The sequence below is a fragment of the Lissotriton vulgaris genome, chromosome 5 (assembly GCF_964263255.1).
Source record: "Lissotriton vulgaris chromosome 5, aLisVul1.2, whole genome shotgun sequence".
Classification (NCBI taxonomy): Eukaryota; Metazoa; Chordata; class Amphibia; order Caudata; family Salamandridae; genus Lissotriton; species Lissotriton vulgaris.
Genome location: NC_141693.1, coordinates 1,990,381,792 through 1,990,395,159, shown reverse-complemented (window position 1 = coordinate 1,990,395,159; position 13,368 = coordinate 1,990,381,792). Strand labels below are relative to the sequence as shown.

Genomic DNA, 13,368 nt, shown 5'->3' with positions numbered 1-13,368 from the left:
CTGCTGTTTTCAGCGCCTAATGTTCAATCTATTTGGCCAGAAAAAAGGCTCAATGTTCTTCCAGGATGACATTTTAGTTTTGGTAAGAGTAAGAGTAAGGAAGAACATGTTGCCAAATTAACCAAAGCCCTATATATCTTAGCCAATAAGGGACTAATAGTAGAATTCAGCCAGTGCATGTTTGCTGAAAAGAGCATCGCATATTTGGGCCATGTAAGTGATGAGTTAGGAGTTAAGCCCAAACCATCATTGGTACAAGCCATTAAGAATGATGCTACTCCCAGCTCAAAAGAGGATGTACGTTCTTTTCTTGAGTTGGCGGAGTATTGTGCCAAATTCATTCCTAGATTTGCAGAGACATGCTACCATATTTGGCAACGTTTGAAACAAGTGTGCAAGTTTGTGTGCACATAGCAATGTGAGCCTGATTTAATGAATATAAAAAATGCTATCTCCAATACCATTAAATTGTACAGTTTTGACCCCACCCCGGAATGCATCATCTCTGTTGACGCAAGCAACAAGGGGTGGGGAGCAGTATCTTCACATGTGGATAAAAAGGGTTCTGAAAATGTAATATCATGTGCATCATGATCACTATCACCTACTGAGGAAAAATATCCCACGATAGAAAAAGAAGCTTCGACATGTGCCTGGGCCCTGGAACATTTTAGAGCATTTATCTGGGGCACACCTGTTATTGTGATCATAAACCATTAGTGAAATTACTAACCACAGAGAGAACAGCAATTACTTCTGCCAGGTTCACTCGTATGTCTATGTTAATGCAGGATTTTATTTATAAAATTGTTTATAGGCCTGGTGAGGATAACCTTGTGGCGGACACTTGTCCCGAATACCAGCAACACTTGAGGCATGCGAAGATGAGAAGTGGAAGATGAGAAGTGTGTTGCAGTGATACATGACGATGGTTGTCCTGCTGTCAAGAAGGATGTTTGTGGAAAAATAAGTTAAAACGATGCTGTATTACAAGAAGTTGCTAAGTTTATAGGTTGTCAATGGCCTAACTAAATATCTTTGTCAGAAAAAGTTAAATGTTTTTGGGAAGAAAGGTCGTAACTATCAACCAATCGGGGAATGATTTTGAGAGGAGAAAGAATAGTCCCCCATGTAAGTTTACGGGATAGTGGTCTACAACTTTGTCACAGGGGACATTTTGGCTTTGGCTGCACTAAGTCTGTAGTAAAGAAGTTGTTTTGGTGGCCTGCGTTGGATTCCCCCATTGAACTCCTAGTCAGAGAATGTGTGGATTGTTCTAAAGCTGACAAGTCTTTGCAAACACTCCGGCCTCCCATGGGCGAGGGTCATTGTCCTAGGAATCCCTGGGAATCTATTGCCATTGACATTATAGGCCTTGTTCGACCATTACAATGGTACATCATAGTTATTAAGGACCTTTTCTCAACAAGGACAAGTGTCAAAGTGCTGCATAAAGCTGGCACCAAATCTAATTTGTCGTTCTTGGGTCATGTGCATCACATGTTTAGTTTAGAGGGAATTCCTGCCACCATTTTGGGTGATGGTATGCAGTTACAATCCTATGCTTTCAAACAATATTGTGCCAGTATTGGAACTAAGTTGAAAACCACATCTCTTTACAATTCAAGTGGGAAAGGCACGAAAGAGAGATTCATCCAGGTGATCAGGGGAGTGATCCAAGCTGCAAGTGCCGGTCGTAAGGATTGGGTGGTTCAATTACTGAAAGCCGTGTGGGCTTACAGGGTTACTAGGAATGAGGCGACAGGGTTATCTCCATTCGTAATTATGAGAGGGAGAAACCCCAGCACAAAGTACAATCCAGGTTGGTTGTTTGGCAATTGTATGGACCCTTGGTCAATTGAAACAGTTCTAGACACTGATGGCTAAAGGGCACCTAAAGAGCAAAGTGTATTTTGATGTCAAGAATGGGTCCAAACAGGTAAACATCAGAGTTGGAGATTGCGTTCCCATAAACACACCTGTATTAATAATGAAGGGTCATTGTACGTTTTATGAACCAGAGGAATTAGTGGAGGTTTTGCATAATGCAGTTCGCCTCCGTAATGTTAAAGTGCACAATCTAAAACATGTGGCTTTGTGTTGTGAGGATTTGTGGAGTCATGGTGTGCTCAACAATGAAGATTTGAATTTATGGGGTATAGATGATGAAGTGGAAGTTTCTGAAGAGCAGGATAAAGCAAGGGATGGAGTCAGTTTTTCTGATTCAGGTGCATCTGATGTTTTCTCATCAAATATCTCTAAGGATCCAGGAACAAATTGTGCAGACCCTGTAAAATATAAATAATATCCAGGTTGACTCCCACGGTCAAAATTCTCTAGAGTTTCTCTCGATTCAGTTAAAGGGTGAGGTGCGTTTAATCACGGCTATGTGGATAGACCCAGATGTGCCCATGGTCTACTTATTGATGAGGAGATGCAAATTAATGCAATGATCGTTGGTGTCCAGACTTTAATAAAGGTGCTTAGTTCAGGGTTGGTGAACTCAGAGAAGACTGCAGACTGTGAAGAATCTCAGGAGGGCAACAATTGGTTAGAGGGCCAGATCACGGTTTAGTGACAAACATTTTTGTCCTGAGGTTGTGATCTTTATGAGCAACAAAAACCAGGCAAAGTTTGGGCTGCATTGTACCCATGTGGAAAGATGTCAACAGTGGGTTGGGTGAAGGTTGTGTGGTTGTTTGAATGGGCGATGTCGTGAATTTCATATCACACTGATGAAGTCCCCTAGATCGGCAACGTTGATTTCAGGCTGCTTACAAATGTATGCCTGATTCTTTACCAGGTTCATTGATGAGAGTCACACCGGTCTGTTGCATGTGCTCCATATATTTCACCTTCATGCCCCACTCATCTTTCTCCAAATATTCTACCTCTGGCATTGAGAAGGACAAATGGATGGCGTAGAACTTCAGAGCCAGACAGGTAGTTGGTGACCTTGGTTGCCACCTGGCAATAGACCGACATGTGATAGTCTTCTTCCCGCTTGATGAGGACTTCTTACTGTGCCTCATCACCCCTCAGATTAAGGGAGGGTACCACCACAGTGGTCAAAAGTAGACCCATTAGTGAAGAAAGCAAACAACTTAGTGGTCAGTTTGGATATTGATTTATAGGCTGTTTGTGTTGGACTCTTAGAGGTTGGGTATGGTTCGAGATACCTAGCGTCTCAGCTCAGCAGGTGTGCGCAGTTGTTTGATCCACACACAACTTTCTCCAGCCTCATCATGTAGCTCCCATAAACTTGCTAGGTCTCTTAGGGGCTCATGCTGGTCATCCAATGATGCTCCTGAGTGCTTACAGTAGAAGGCGTTCATAGCCAAGGGAAGCCAATGGCACAAAGTGGAACACAACGTTGAAGATGGAAAATTGACAAGACATAGGGGGGCCAGATTTAGATCTTGGCGGACTAGTTTTACCATCACAACGGTGGCGGATCCCATCCACCAAAATATAAATCCCATTATGTCCCTTGGGATTTAAATTTCAGCGGACGGGGTATTTGTCACCGGTATGATGCAGAAACCTGTTCGCCAAGGTCTAAATCAAGCCCATAGTCGGCGCCAGTGCGTTGGTTTCAGATTGCTTGCATGTGGGGAGCACAGAGGGACTGGTTGGTCTCCATGTGCCCAGTGCCCACCAGATGCGTCGGAGCCTTTTATTTAACCCCACCCATGCTCATGACGGAGCCGCTCCGTCATGAGCATCGGCTGAGCTGTGCTCATGACGGAGCGGTTCCGTCATGGCCCTGCCGCCGCGCCTGTTCTATTGAGCGGGCGGGGCCATGACGGAACCGCTCCGTCATGAGCACAGCTCAACCGCGGCTCGTGACGGAGCATGCGGCCGCCGCTCGCCCCTAGCGCTGCGGCGGAATTGCCGCCGCAGCGAAGGGGTTAAACAGCGTACTTGTGTCATGGAAGAGACCAACAACCAACCTGCATGGGGGTGTTCACTTGAATAATGGAGCATGCCCAACACTACAGAAGCAGAACATTTTACCATGCTAGATGTGCCTAGAATTTGTTTACTTAATTTCTGTGCTCTGTGATCTTGATGTTAATCTTGTTCCTGCCCTCTTTCATTCTGATTAATTCGAAAAATTACATTTTATATTTCTCTTGTTGGGAACCACATGTTGCCTGAACCCACTCTGGTGGCCTAAACAAATCTTCTGCACTATATTGTTCTTGGTTGAAGTGCTCAGTGCAGATACCGTGACTGTTGTTCAGGGATTCCAACAACCGACCAAGGTCACACAGCATGAGTGTCTATTAGCAAGCATAGTTGGCACCCAACGTCTGAACTCCAGAATCATGGCCTTAAGCCCAAAACCACGTGCTTCGCTTGGAATCACGTCCACCCATTGTACATCTGCTTCCTATGACAATAATCATATTGTAGTGGCTTTACTCTCTCTACATCAAATGCTACATTGTCAGCTTTTGCACAGTATCTCAAGAATACTCTATGGAGTTCGTGGTTCTTTGAACGTAGGCACTCTGATAAGAAACGCAAGAGTGATCTGCCCTCTTCTATACTATCTCACACCAGCTCAACATACTATTTCATAAAAGATATTCAGAAAAATCTTCAGCTGACTCCCACTGGACACCCACAGACAGTCACACAAGCGCTCATCACCAGCAGACATATCACAGCAACGCCCTCTATGTGGGCATCAACACCAAGCTCACCAACAGACATCAAGTGGTTCAAAACACAGCTATACAAGACTCACACTCAGCCTCCCGCCACAAGCACACATCTCCAAGCACCTGAGACCTCCAATGGCTCTCCATCTAGAAGGGCACCACCTCTGAACTCTTCTCCCTCACCTACAAAGCACTCTACAACTTAGGCCCTGCAAGCCTCAAGAGGTGGGCATGGAGAGCTGCTGGCCCCGCCATGGCAGTGTGAGGTGTGGCAATGGTAGATTGTGTGAGGTGCTGACCCGAGTTGGTAGTATGACAGGGTGGCAGAAGCTGGCGGACAGTGTAGGAAGTTTGCACTGATGAGGTGGGTGTCAGGTCCTAGGGTTCCACATCCACCTTTCATTGGCATGAAATTTGCTCTCTTCCTTCTCTCCAGAGGCTCACAATGCTGTATTAACCCCTTGCATTCTCATGACGGCCCCCAGCCGTCATGCATCAAAGTGGGGATGTGCGGAGGACTACCCCCAGCCGTCCGAATCCCGTCCACTTTTAAAATCGCCCACACAGCGCGAAAATTCACAGCGCATGCAAGGGGTTAAAAAAACTCACAGCAGTGTTCTCAAAGCACAGCTCAATTTAAAAGCAACACATCTCTTTGTAACATCGTCTTTTTTATCAATCCACGTCCTTACCAAGCGAATGCGATGAAGAACGTGGGTACCAATAGGAACAAGTGTTTCCATCGCGGCTGGATCGATACTGCAGAAGAAATCCCTGTAATGGAAATCAGAAGTCAGGGACTCTAGCAATCAACATCACAAATGTAAGACTCAAAGACAAGAACAGTCATCTGATCTCTAAAATCATCTATACCAGGGGTGTCCAACGCAAGTCTAGGAGGGCTAGATCCATGTACTATTTTCAAGATAACCACTGCTTATGTAAAAAGTTTCCATTTAGAATCACTGTATGTAAATGTACCTCATGTGTATTCTGAAAGTAATCTGGCGTGGATTTAACCCTCCTGGCCTTGCGCTGGACACCCTCGCTAATGAAGAACAACAACATATAATTTGATAAAAGCACAACCACGTCAGGGTACAAGTAATGCAGCCATACAACTGTTCAAATGAAGCTGGTCCTTTTTATTCAAGGTGCTAAAAAATGATTTTACTTGTAATACGTTTGATTTGTTATCCCTTCGATTTATTGAACATTTAGTTAATGAAATTAATTACACAGTGATGTCTATTGACTCAATGTACATCGATTGTAAAATCTCTCCTTTAGGAGACATGTCTTTCTTTTATTGACAAGTTTCTAAAAAAGATTTTAAAATGTAACTAAATAAACATCTAAAAAAACAGCATAATAGCCTCATGAAAGATAGCCGCTGTCTGCCAATCGTTTATCATCAAAACGCTTGACAATTCGTTCCTGAGTTTGGAAAAGCGGCAGTCCGTTGAAGTGTGGGTACATTTGCTTACCCAGAAGCGTTAATGTATGACCTTTCCACATTTATACTTATTTCCTGTTGTGGTCTTGTTATGATCTATTTTAGAGCGCAGTGGTCACCAGACAACTATGTGAGAATCCCCCAGAGAGGGACTTTGGCTCCTCCCACTTGCAGGGATCCAGGAGTACATGTTTTGATTGGGCGGAAGTTGAGGGCTTCCACAACAATGAGCTGGCCCTTCTTACAGCTGTTATCATTTTGTTAATTTATTCAGCTGCCTGAGCTTGAACTTTCAGGGACACACATGTTCCATTGCAATGCTATTTATTTGTACTCAAACAAGGATTCCAAGTAGTGCACACATTTGACACTTTTTTCACTGCATACATTTTACAGGTTATCTATTGTAAGAATCTGAAATATGGAATTGGTAATGGGGACACCATGCCACTCCTAGTTATCAAAAAAAAAACTCTTTGCATCAGTATTTTCCAGGTGTGCTGCTACCTCCAATGGCTCATTGTAATGAGGGTTATAGTGGCCAGAGGCAAGGGCAGCTGAAGGCCCCTCAACACCGAATGTGACAGATCAGAGACCAACAGAGGTACCTGGCATAATTCCATGGTGAATTATATGTAGAGGCCAGGTAGCTGACATTAAACAGGGCATCACATACCCATATTATCCCCACTTACTGCCCAGGGGCCACCAAAATATAAAAATATAGCTACAGTAGCAAAAATGGTTTGCCCCAATATATACACTTCTCAACAGGAAGAACCATATTCATAGAGGTGTACTGAGGGACTGGCAGTTCCAGGCAATTCCCCTAGTGTGGCTAGAACATTCGGGACAGTGGTCACTTGTACCAGCCAGCACCGTGCCCTTCGGAGGTTGGTTGTTGCCGCCCTGCACCCCTAGCCACACTGCCAGCATACATGCCAACCCTCCCGAATCAAGCAGAAGACTTCCAATTTCAAGGCTAGTCTCCTGCCGCCCAATTCCTGCATGCAAAAACCCGATTCCTCTACTGTCTTCAGCCGACAGATTGGTTGTGTGTAACTGGCTAGGATGCCCTGTGACAACAGTGAGAGGGAAAGGGGTTTCTTGTGTAGGGGGAATACTCCTTGTCTAGAGGGAGAGGGGAGTATGCACTGCCAGTGACCTGCTCCTGCAGGCCAGTGCGCAACATTCTTATCACGCGCTCTCTGCCTACCATAGCGCTTTCTATGTGCTCCTGATAGAAAACAAACAAGCATTGGTAAATGCATTAGGTTTTGCCAATATGGTTAATATTACCAGCGGTGGCTCTAGGCTCATGGCGGCCCTGGGCAGGGAGCGTAGGTAGGGGGCCCCAGAAGAGGGGGTCCGGGCGGGGCAAAGCACAAAGGCCAGTGAAGAGGGGGGGTCAGGGTGTTTGGAAGTGGAACAGAGTTGGAGGCAGGCCCGGACTGGCCGTTGCGGGCACCGGGCAATCCCCCGGTGGGCCGCATGGGTGGGGGCCGGTTTGGGGCCCCTGGGGGCCGTTTTTGTTACAGGGCCGTTTTTGCAGCATAGCTGCAAAAACGGCCCTGTAACAAAATCGGCCGAAAACCGGCCCTGGCAAAGAGCGCGGCTGGCCCCCCTCCCCCCGGGTGGAGGGGAGGGGGGGGCGGCCGAGCACTTTGCCAGGGCCGGTTTTGGTTCCCAGTCCGGCCCTGCCTGGAGGCCGCCAAATCCCTTTCAGAGGCCGCACACAAATATGTATCCCTCCAAGTTAAGCATAGTTGGCATGTACATCGAGCAATGTCATATGTTATGTTATGTTATGTTATGTTATTTTTACTTATACCGCGCACAGCTGCCCCAGCGAAGGGGTGTCCTGGTTATAAAAACATAATAAAGACAATTCAAGATTGAAAAAAACAAAAAAAACAAAAAAGTGATAGGTAAAAGTCTGAATGAATCACAGCCTCTGCTAATTACTTTAGGCCTCATTCTAGTGCATTATTTTTCTTAAAAAAATAATAATAAACTGTACCACTGCGGATGTGGAAATGGAGATCAGCACTGGGCCGGCCGACATAGAAACAGTTCTGCGAACTGCTTGGCCACGCCCGTGCCAACTAGTAATACCAACAACACGAGACCCTTTTTTGCCTTGCTGGGAGTCCCATGAGGACCAACTTGTGTCTTACGGCACATTGAGCTACAGGACCCATGGCTGGCAACGACAGTCAGGCTCAAACAAAACAAATGATGGCTGGAAAGTCTGAATTAGTCTTAGCCACTGGGAATTCATCACTCTGGGCTTCCTCAAGTCCTTCGAGGAAGGAGCACTCCTCTAAGCTACCTTGACAGCATGTTACTAGAGGCAGACAGGCAATACATGTGCAGGGAGAACAGACCCAAGGGTCTGACTCGAATTTCAGAGCCTGTGCACGAGCCGAGCCCTGAAAATGTTTGCTATGTAAATCATTCAACAAACATCAGGCAAAATAGGATAAATGTGCTTCAAAGTTAAGAAATGTGTATTTCTATAACATCTGACGCTTTGACATTAATATGGCACATTTTAGCACTGCATGGACTGCAAGTACTTACTAAAAGTGATACTTTTTAAACAAATGATTATTTATTTATTTTTGAAGGTAAACGAACAAGACCCTTGCAGGCATCAGGGCACTTTACAAGGTAAATATCGCAGATACATTGGCATATGGTAAATAACATATAGTTCCATAAAAATCACGGATAATAGAATCGACATATCAAAGATACATAGATTGGAGCACTAAGAGTCCAGGCAGGTGTCATGTTAACACTGTAGCGCCCCAGATTATTATAGAGCAACTTCGTAGTCTATTAAATTAAGCACAACATATTTTTGTACCCCTGCTACTCTGACTGAGTGCGTTTATGCCCCTTTCCTTTCTTCCGGTTCCACGTCACACGGACGGTGTCCTCTTTGGCTGTAAACACCTCTCCGTCGGGCCGCATGGACGGCTGAAGGAGCTGCTCCCTCACTCTCCACTGCTGACCCGCCTTTCTTGCAATGAAGAACCTTGTCGCCTGAATTACCTGCACTGGAAAAAGCCGGGTACCCACTAAATCTGTCAAGGCTGGCTCCCCTGGATGATTTGGCGTTTTCAGCCGTGGTTGTGGAGCATCCCGCTCCCCTGCTATCTGGCGTCTCGGTGTCGGGTAAGTTCTGCCTTTGCTGAGTCAGCTGTACAGTCCGCGGTACGGACACCGCCATCCGCTACTATGCCGCCAAAAGCATCCTGCAAAAGTATCAGGGGCCGCAGCTCATCGTCTGCCCCGGGAACCCTGGTGAAGACTCCTGTAGCTGATACCAGTGCCGAGGGCAGGTAGGTCGGCAACCTTCAAGCAGCGCCTGCTTCCGCGACGGAGACCGGCAAAAATCATATCGCTGGCCGGGGGTAATAGACGGTCCCAGCGCTGTTCAAAGCACAGACACTGAAAGTTAAGCCGCCGATCAATGTTCCCGTCGGGGTCAGAGGATCTGCTCCATCAAAATCGCCTGTTCTCACCTCAGATGGCTGTGCAGAGGTGCCGGACGCTCATGTCAGTAGGAAGTCTCCCTCTGTACCTACGCTTCTGCCACTGAGTAAATTGACACTCCAGGGTGCAGAGTCTTCAGTGTCAGTGTCTGCTCGTGTAGGATCAGGTGAAGACTCTGGTTGCACTCGGAAAGTCTCCCCAGAAAGACCGGAAACTGACCCAATTTCCATCCAGCAAACGAGATACATTCTGGTTAATGCAGTCCCCGCAGCTGGAATACAAGAGCTAGAGTGCTCTGACACATTTAAAACAGGAGTTTTGAATGGCCAGAAGGAAGACTTTGATTCTAACAGGGAGGATGATTTCTAACTCTTCAGAAGATGATATTCAGGATAAGGACTGGGCTGGTGATGGAAGTGACACTAGTAGCTTTCAGTGGGAGGGTGATGCTGATCATTCTCAGTTGAGTTCAGAGACTGTTAAAAAATGAGAGCAATCTCTGCTTGTCCTACCTTGACTGAGGTGACCACAGGAGCTATGTCCTGGGAGTATACTTTCTCACCATGCTTGGGAGATAAAAACAACACACTGGACGGAGCAGTGCCTGTTAGCACTGCCACAGCTATTACTTGCCCTGAAGAAATCACGCTATCTACTATCTACCGGGTGATGATGGCGCATAGGAGGGAGTCAAGGGCTGAAAGTTCCCGCACACAAGGGGCTTGTAGGAAACTACAAAACTCCATCCGAAGGATCGCTAAGACATGTTCGGACTTTTCCTCAAGAATAGTGGAAGCAGAAACTAGGATCTCCCAACTTGAGAACGATCTGGCCTCGCAGAAAGCTAAGGTGGAAAATATACAATCGATTAGAGATGACACGCTGTTCAAACTGACTGACCTGGAAAGCCGGGCTAGGCGTAATAATTTGAGAATTCTGGGTATTCCAGAGGGCTAAGAGGGCTCTAACATCCGCCAATTTGTAGTTGAACTTTTCGAGGAAGCTTTCCCGGATCTCCCTCAATGGGATTGGAAGACCCAAATTCAAGGGGCCCATAGTTTTCCATGTAATCAACGTAGCTCAGGGGGTCAGTCCGACAATCGCCCTTGTGTCATCTTGATCTCCCTGAATAACTTTTTGGCCCGGGAATCCCTGTATGATTTGGCCAGGCCTGACCGCAAAAGAGCCAGGAAAGGCTGCAATTTCTTCGTGCACCCAGACTTCTGTCAGAAGACAGTTGAACTGTGATGGCACGTTCGACAATTAATGCCAGAATTCCAGGCTAAGGGTGCTCAGATATTTCTCCTGAACCCGGACAAATTAAAAGTGATCTATAAAGGACAAACTCACTTTTTTCAATCAGAGGTTCAGGCTAAAGATTATCTACTTTCTATAAAGACAGGACAAAATCCCTGATTTAACTTTCAGAGATGCTAGTCGATAGTAGAGCGTCTATATTTTGAGATCTGATTGACTTTCTGCTCTAATTAACTTAGCAATTAATGTTGGGTTACTGGGTTTCCTGCTTTCTTTTTGCTTTCCGTAAGACCTGGGCTCTTCTGGCCTTTCCAGGCTCAATATCTTCATCTTTTCTTTTTTCTTCTTCTCTCTTCATATAGCCGTTCTTCATTACTCTTGTAAGATATTATTTATTATGCCTGCAGGAGCCTCACGTCTCTTGGAACAACTGTGCCTTGTTAAAGGAAATTGGTCTCGATCTGATTGCTTGTTCTCGGCAAGATACAACCACTAGGGGTGTAGCTATAATGGCCAGGCAAGGCACTTGTATCACTAAGCAAGTGAAGGTGGATAATTGAGGTAGTTGGGTAATTACTGACATACTAATCAGGGGGTCACCATACACTATATGCTCTCCGTATGGCTCCAATCTTGTCCAATCTTGATGACCCTTCTATTCTAAATTTCTTGAACATCGAACTTGCCTTTTGGCCCTCTCCCAAAGATCTATGCGGGGATTTTAATACTCATCTGAATTCTAATTTTGACATATAGTAATACCCAATACTTCGGGAGGAAGGGCAAGACATTTAAAGCTATGTGTGTGCTCTGCCACAAACATGCCTTGGTAGATGTCTGGCAGAGATTGCATCCGACTGAACTTGGCTATACTTTTTTTTCTGCTCCCCACAGTAAATTTGTACGTCTAGATTATTTTTTTGTCACAGACCCGATTTTTGAAGGGACATGAGTCCATCCCAGAGTAATCTCGGATCATAATCCATTAATTTTGCAACCTCCGTTTAGCGGTCCAAAACTAGTTGCGGTAACTTGGACATTTAAGCGAAAACTACTGCTTGACCAAGAGTATTGTAGTTATATGTCAAATTGGATAACAGATTTTTTTCGGAGCAACAAGGGTACAGCCCCCGAGTTAATTGTGTAGGACACTTTCAAGGCAGCTGTGAGGGGGGAGAATCTTAGCTTCTCTCTTCATCGTCAGAAAGTGATCAGAGAAAGGGTTAATGGTTGGGTTAACCAACTTCGAGAAGTAGAGGAAGAACTCATTTGAGTTATTGCTGATCAGGATAAAAGGGAGGAATTTAAACGCCAGATAGCAATTGGTAGAAATAGAATACACCAATACTTCAGGGAGGAACTTGCTGCTAAGTTTACTCAGTATAAAACAGACATTTATGAGTACGGCGAGAATACAGGCAGACTGTTGGCTTAAAGCATATAGCATAAGGGTGTTTCAAATTGTATATCCTGCAATAAAGACAAAAGGGGCCAGATTCAGGATCGACCGGGCAAAGTTTTCAAAAGTTCTATAAGACGCTCTACTCTCCAGATGAGGACGATGAAGTTGTACCGGGTGAGGAATTTCTGTGTGATTATATAACATCTAAGGACACACCGGAACAGTCAGGTGTGCTCTCCTCCCCTATAACTAGGGAAGAGATGGAATTAGCGATAGCCTCACTGACAGCGGGGAAGGCTGCCAGCCCTGACTCAATGCCCCCTCAAATTCTATCGAACATTCAGGCATACTCTATTTGGAGAGCTCGAATCCTTGTTTTCACTCGCTCAGAATGGCCGGACCCCTGACTCATGGCATAAGACTACTATTGTATTCTTTAGAAAGAAAGACAAACCAGAGCTCAGCCCTTCTTCTTATCGCTCGATTTCCCTAATCTGTGCTGATAGCAAAATCTTCGCTAAAATCATTGCACTCAGGTTAGGAAAGGTTATTGCCCCCTGGTCTCCATTCGCCAGCACGGCTTTGTACCGGGCCGTGACACATCTGATAGATAGACGGGTAATAGTATTATTCGATTGGGCTCAGGTCTGTAAACAACCTTTGGCAATGATCCTATTGGATGCCAAAAAGGCGTTCGGCAGGGTCTCCTGGGGCTTTCTATGGCAGTTGCTAAAAATTAAGGGATTCCCACAGGAGTTCATTACAGCCATACAAGCCTTATTTATCTCCCCAGAGGCCTCTGTCCGTATCTCTGGACAAGAGTTGCGTTCCCTCTCTATTAGCAGAGGAAGCTGCCAAGGGTGCCCCTGTTCTCCGCTTTTATTTTAAATTTATATTGACCCTTTCTTGAGTAAATTGGACAATAATCTATGGATTCAGGTGGCTACTGTTAATGATGTGGCTTATAAAACACTAGCCTATGCCGATGATGTCGCCATCTTCATGAAGGATGTTTGCTCTGCTCTTCCAGGAGTTTACAACTTAGCCAAGAAATTTGGTGCAGTCTCGGGGTATGGGCT

General features: G+C 45.5%; 1 protein-coding gene across 1 annotated transcript in view; it reads right to left on the bottom strand.

Moving 5' to 3' along the window:
• Positions 1–13,368, bottom strand: part of LOC147717961 (histo-blood group ABO system transferase-like) — a 598,569-nt gene that overhangs the window by 379,009 nt on the left and 206,192 nt on the right. Inside the window, exon 2 of the mRNA XM_086924737.1 lies at positions 5,363–5,444. Within this exon, the coding sequence (XP_086780863.1) occupies positions 5,363–5,444 (82 nt within the window). The remainder of the gene's footprint in view (positions 1–5,362; positions 5,445–13,368) is intronic.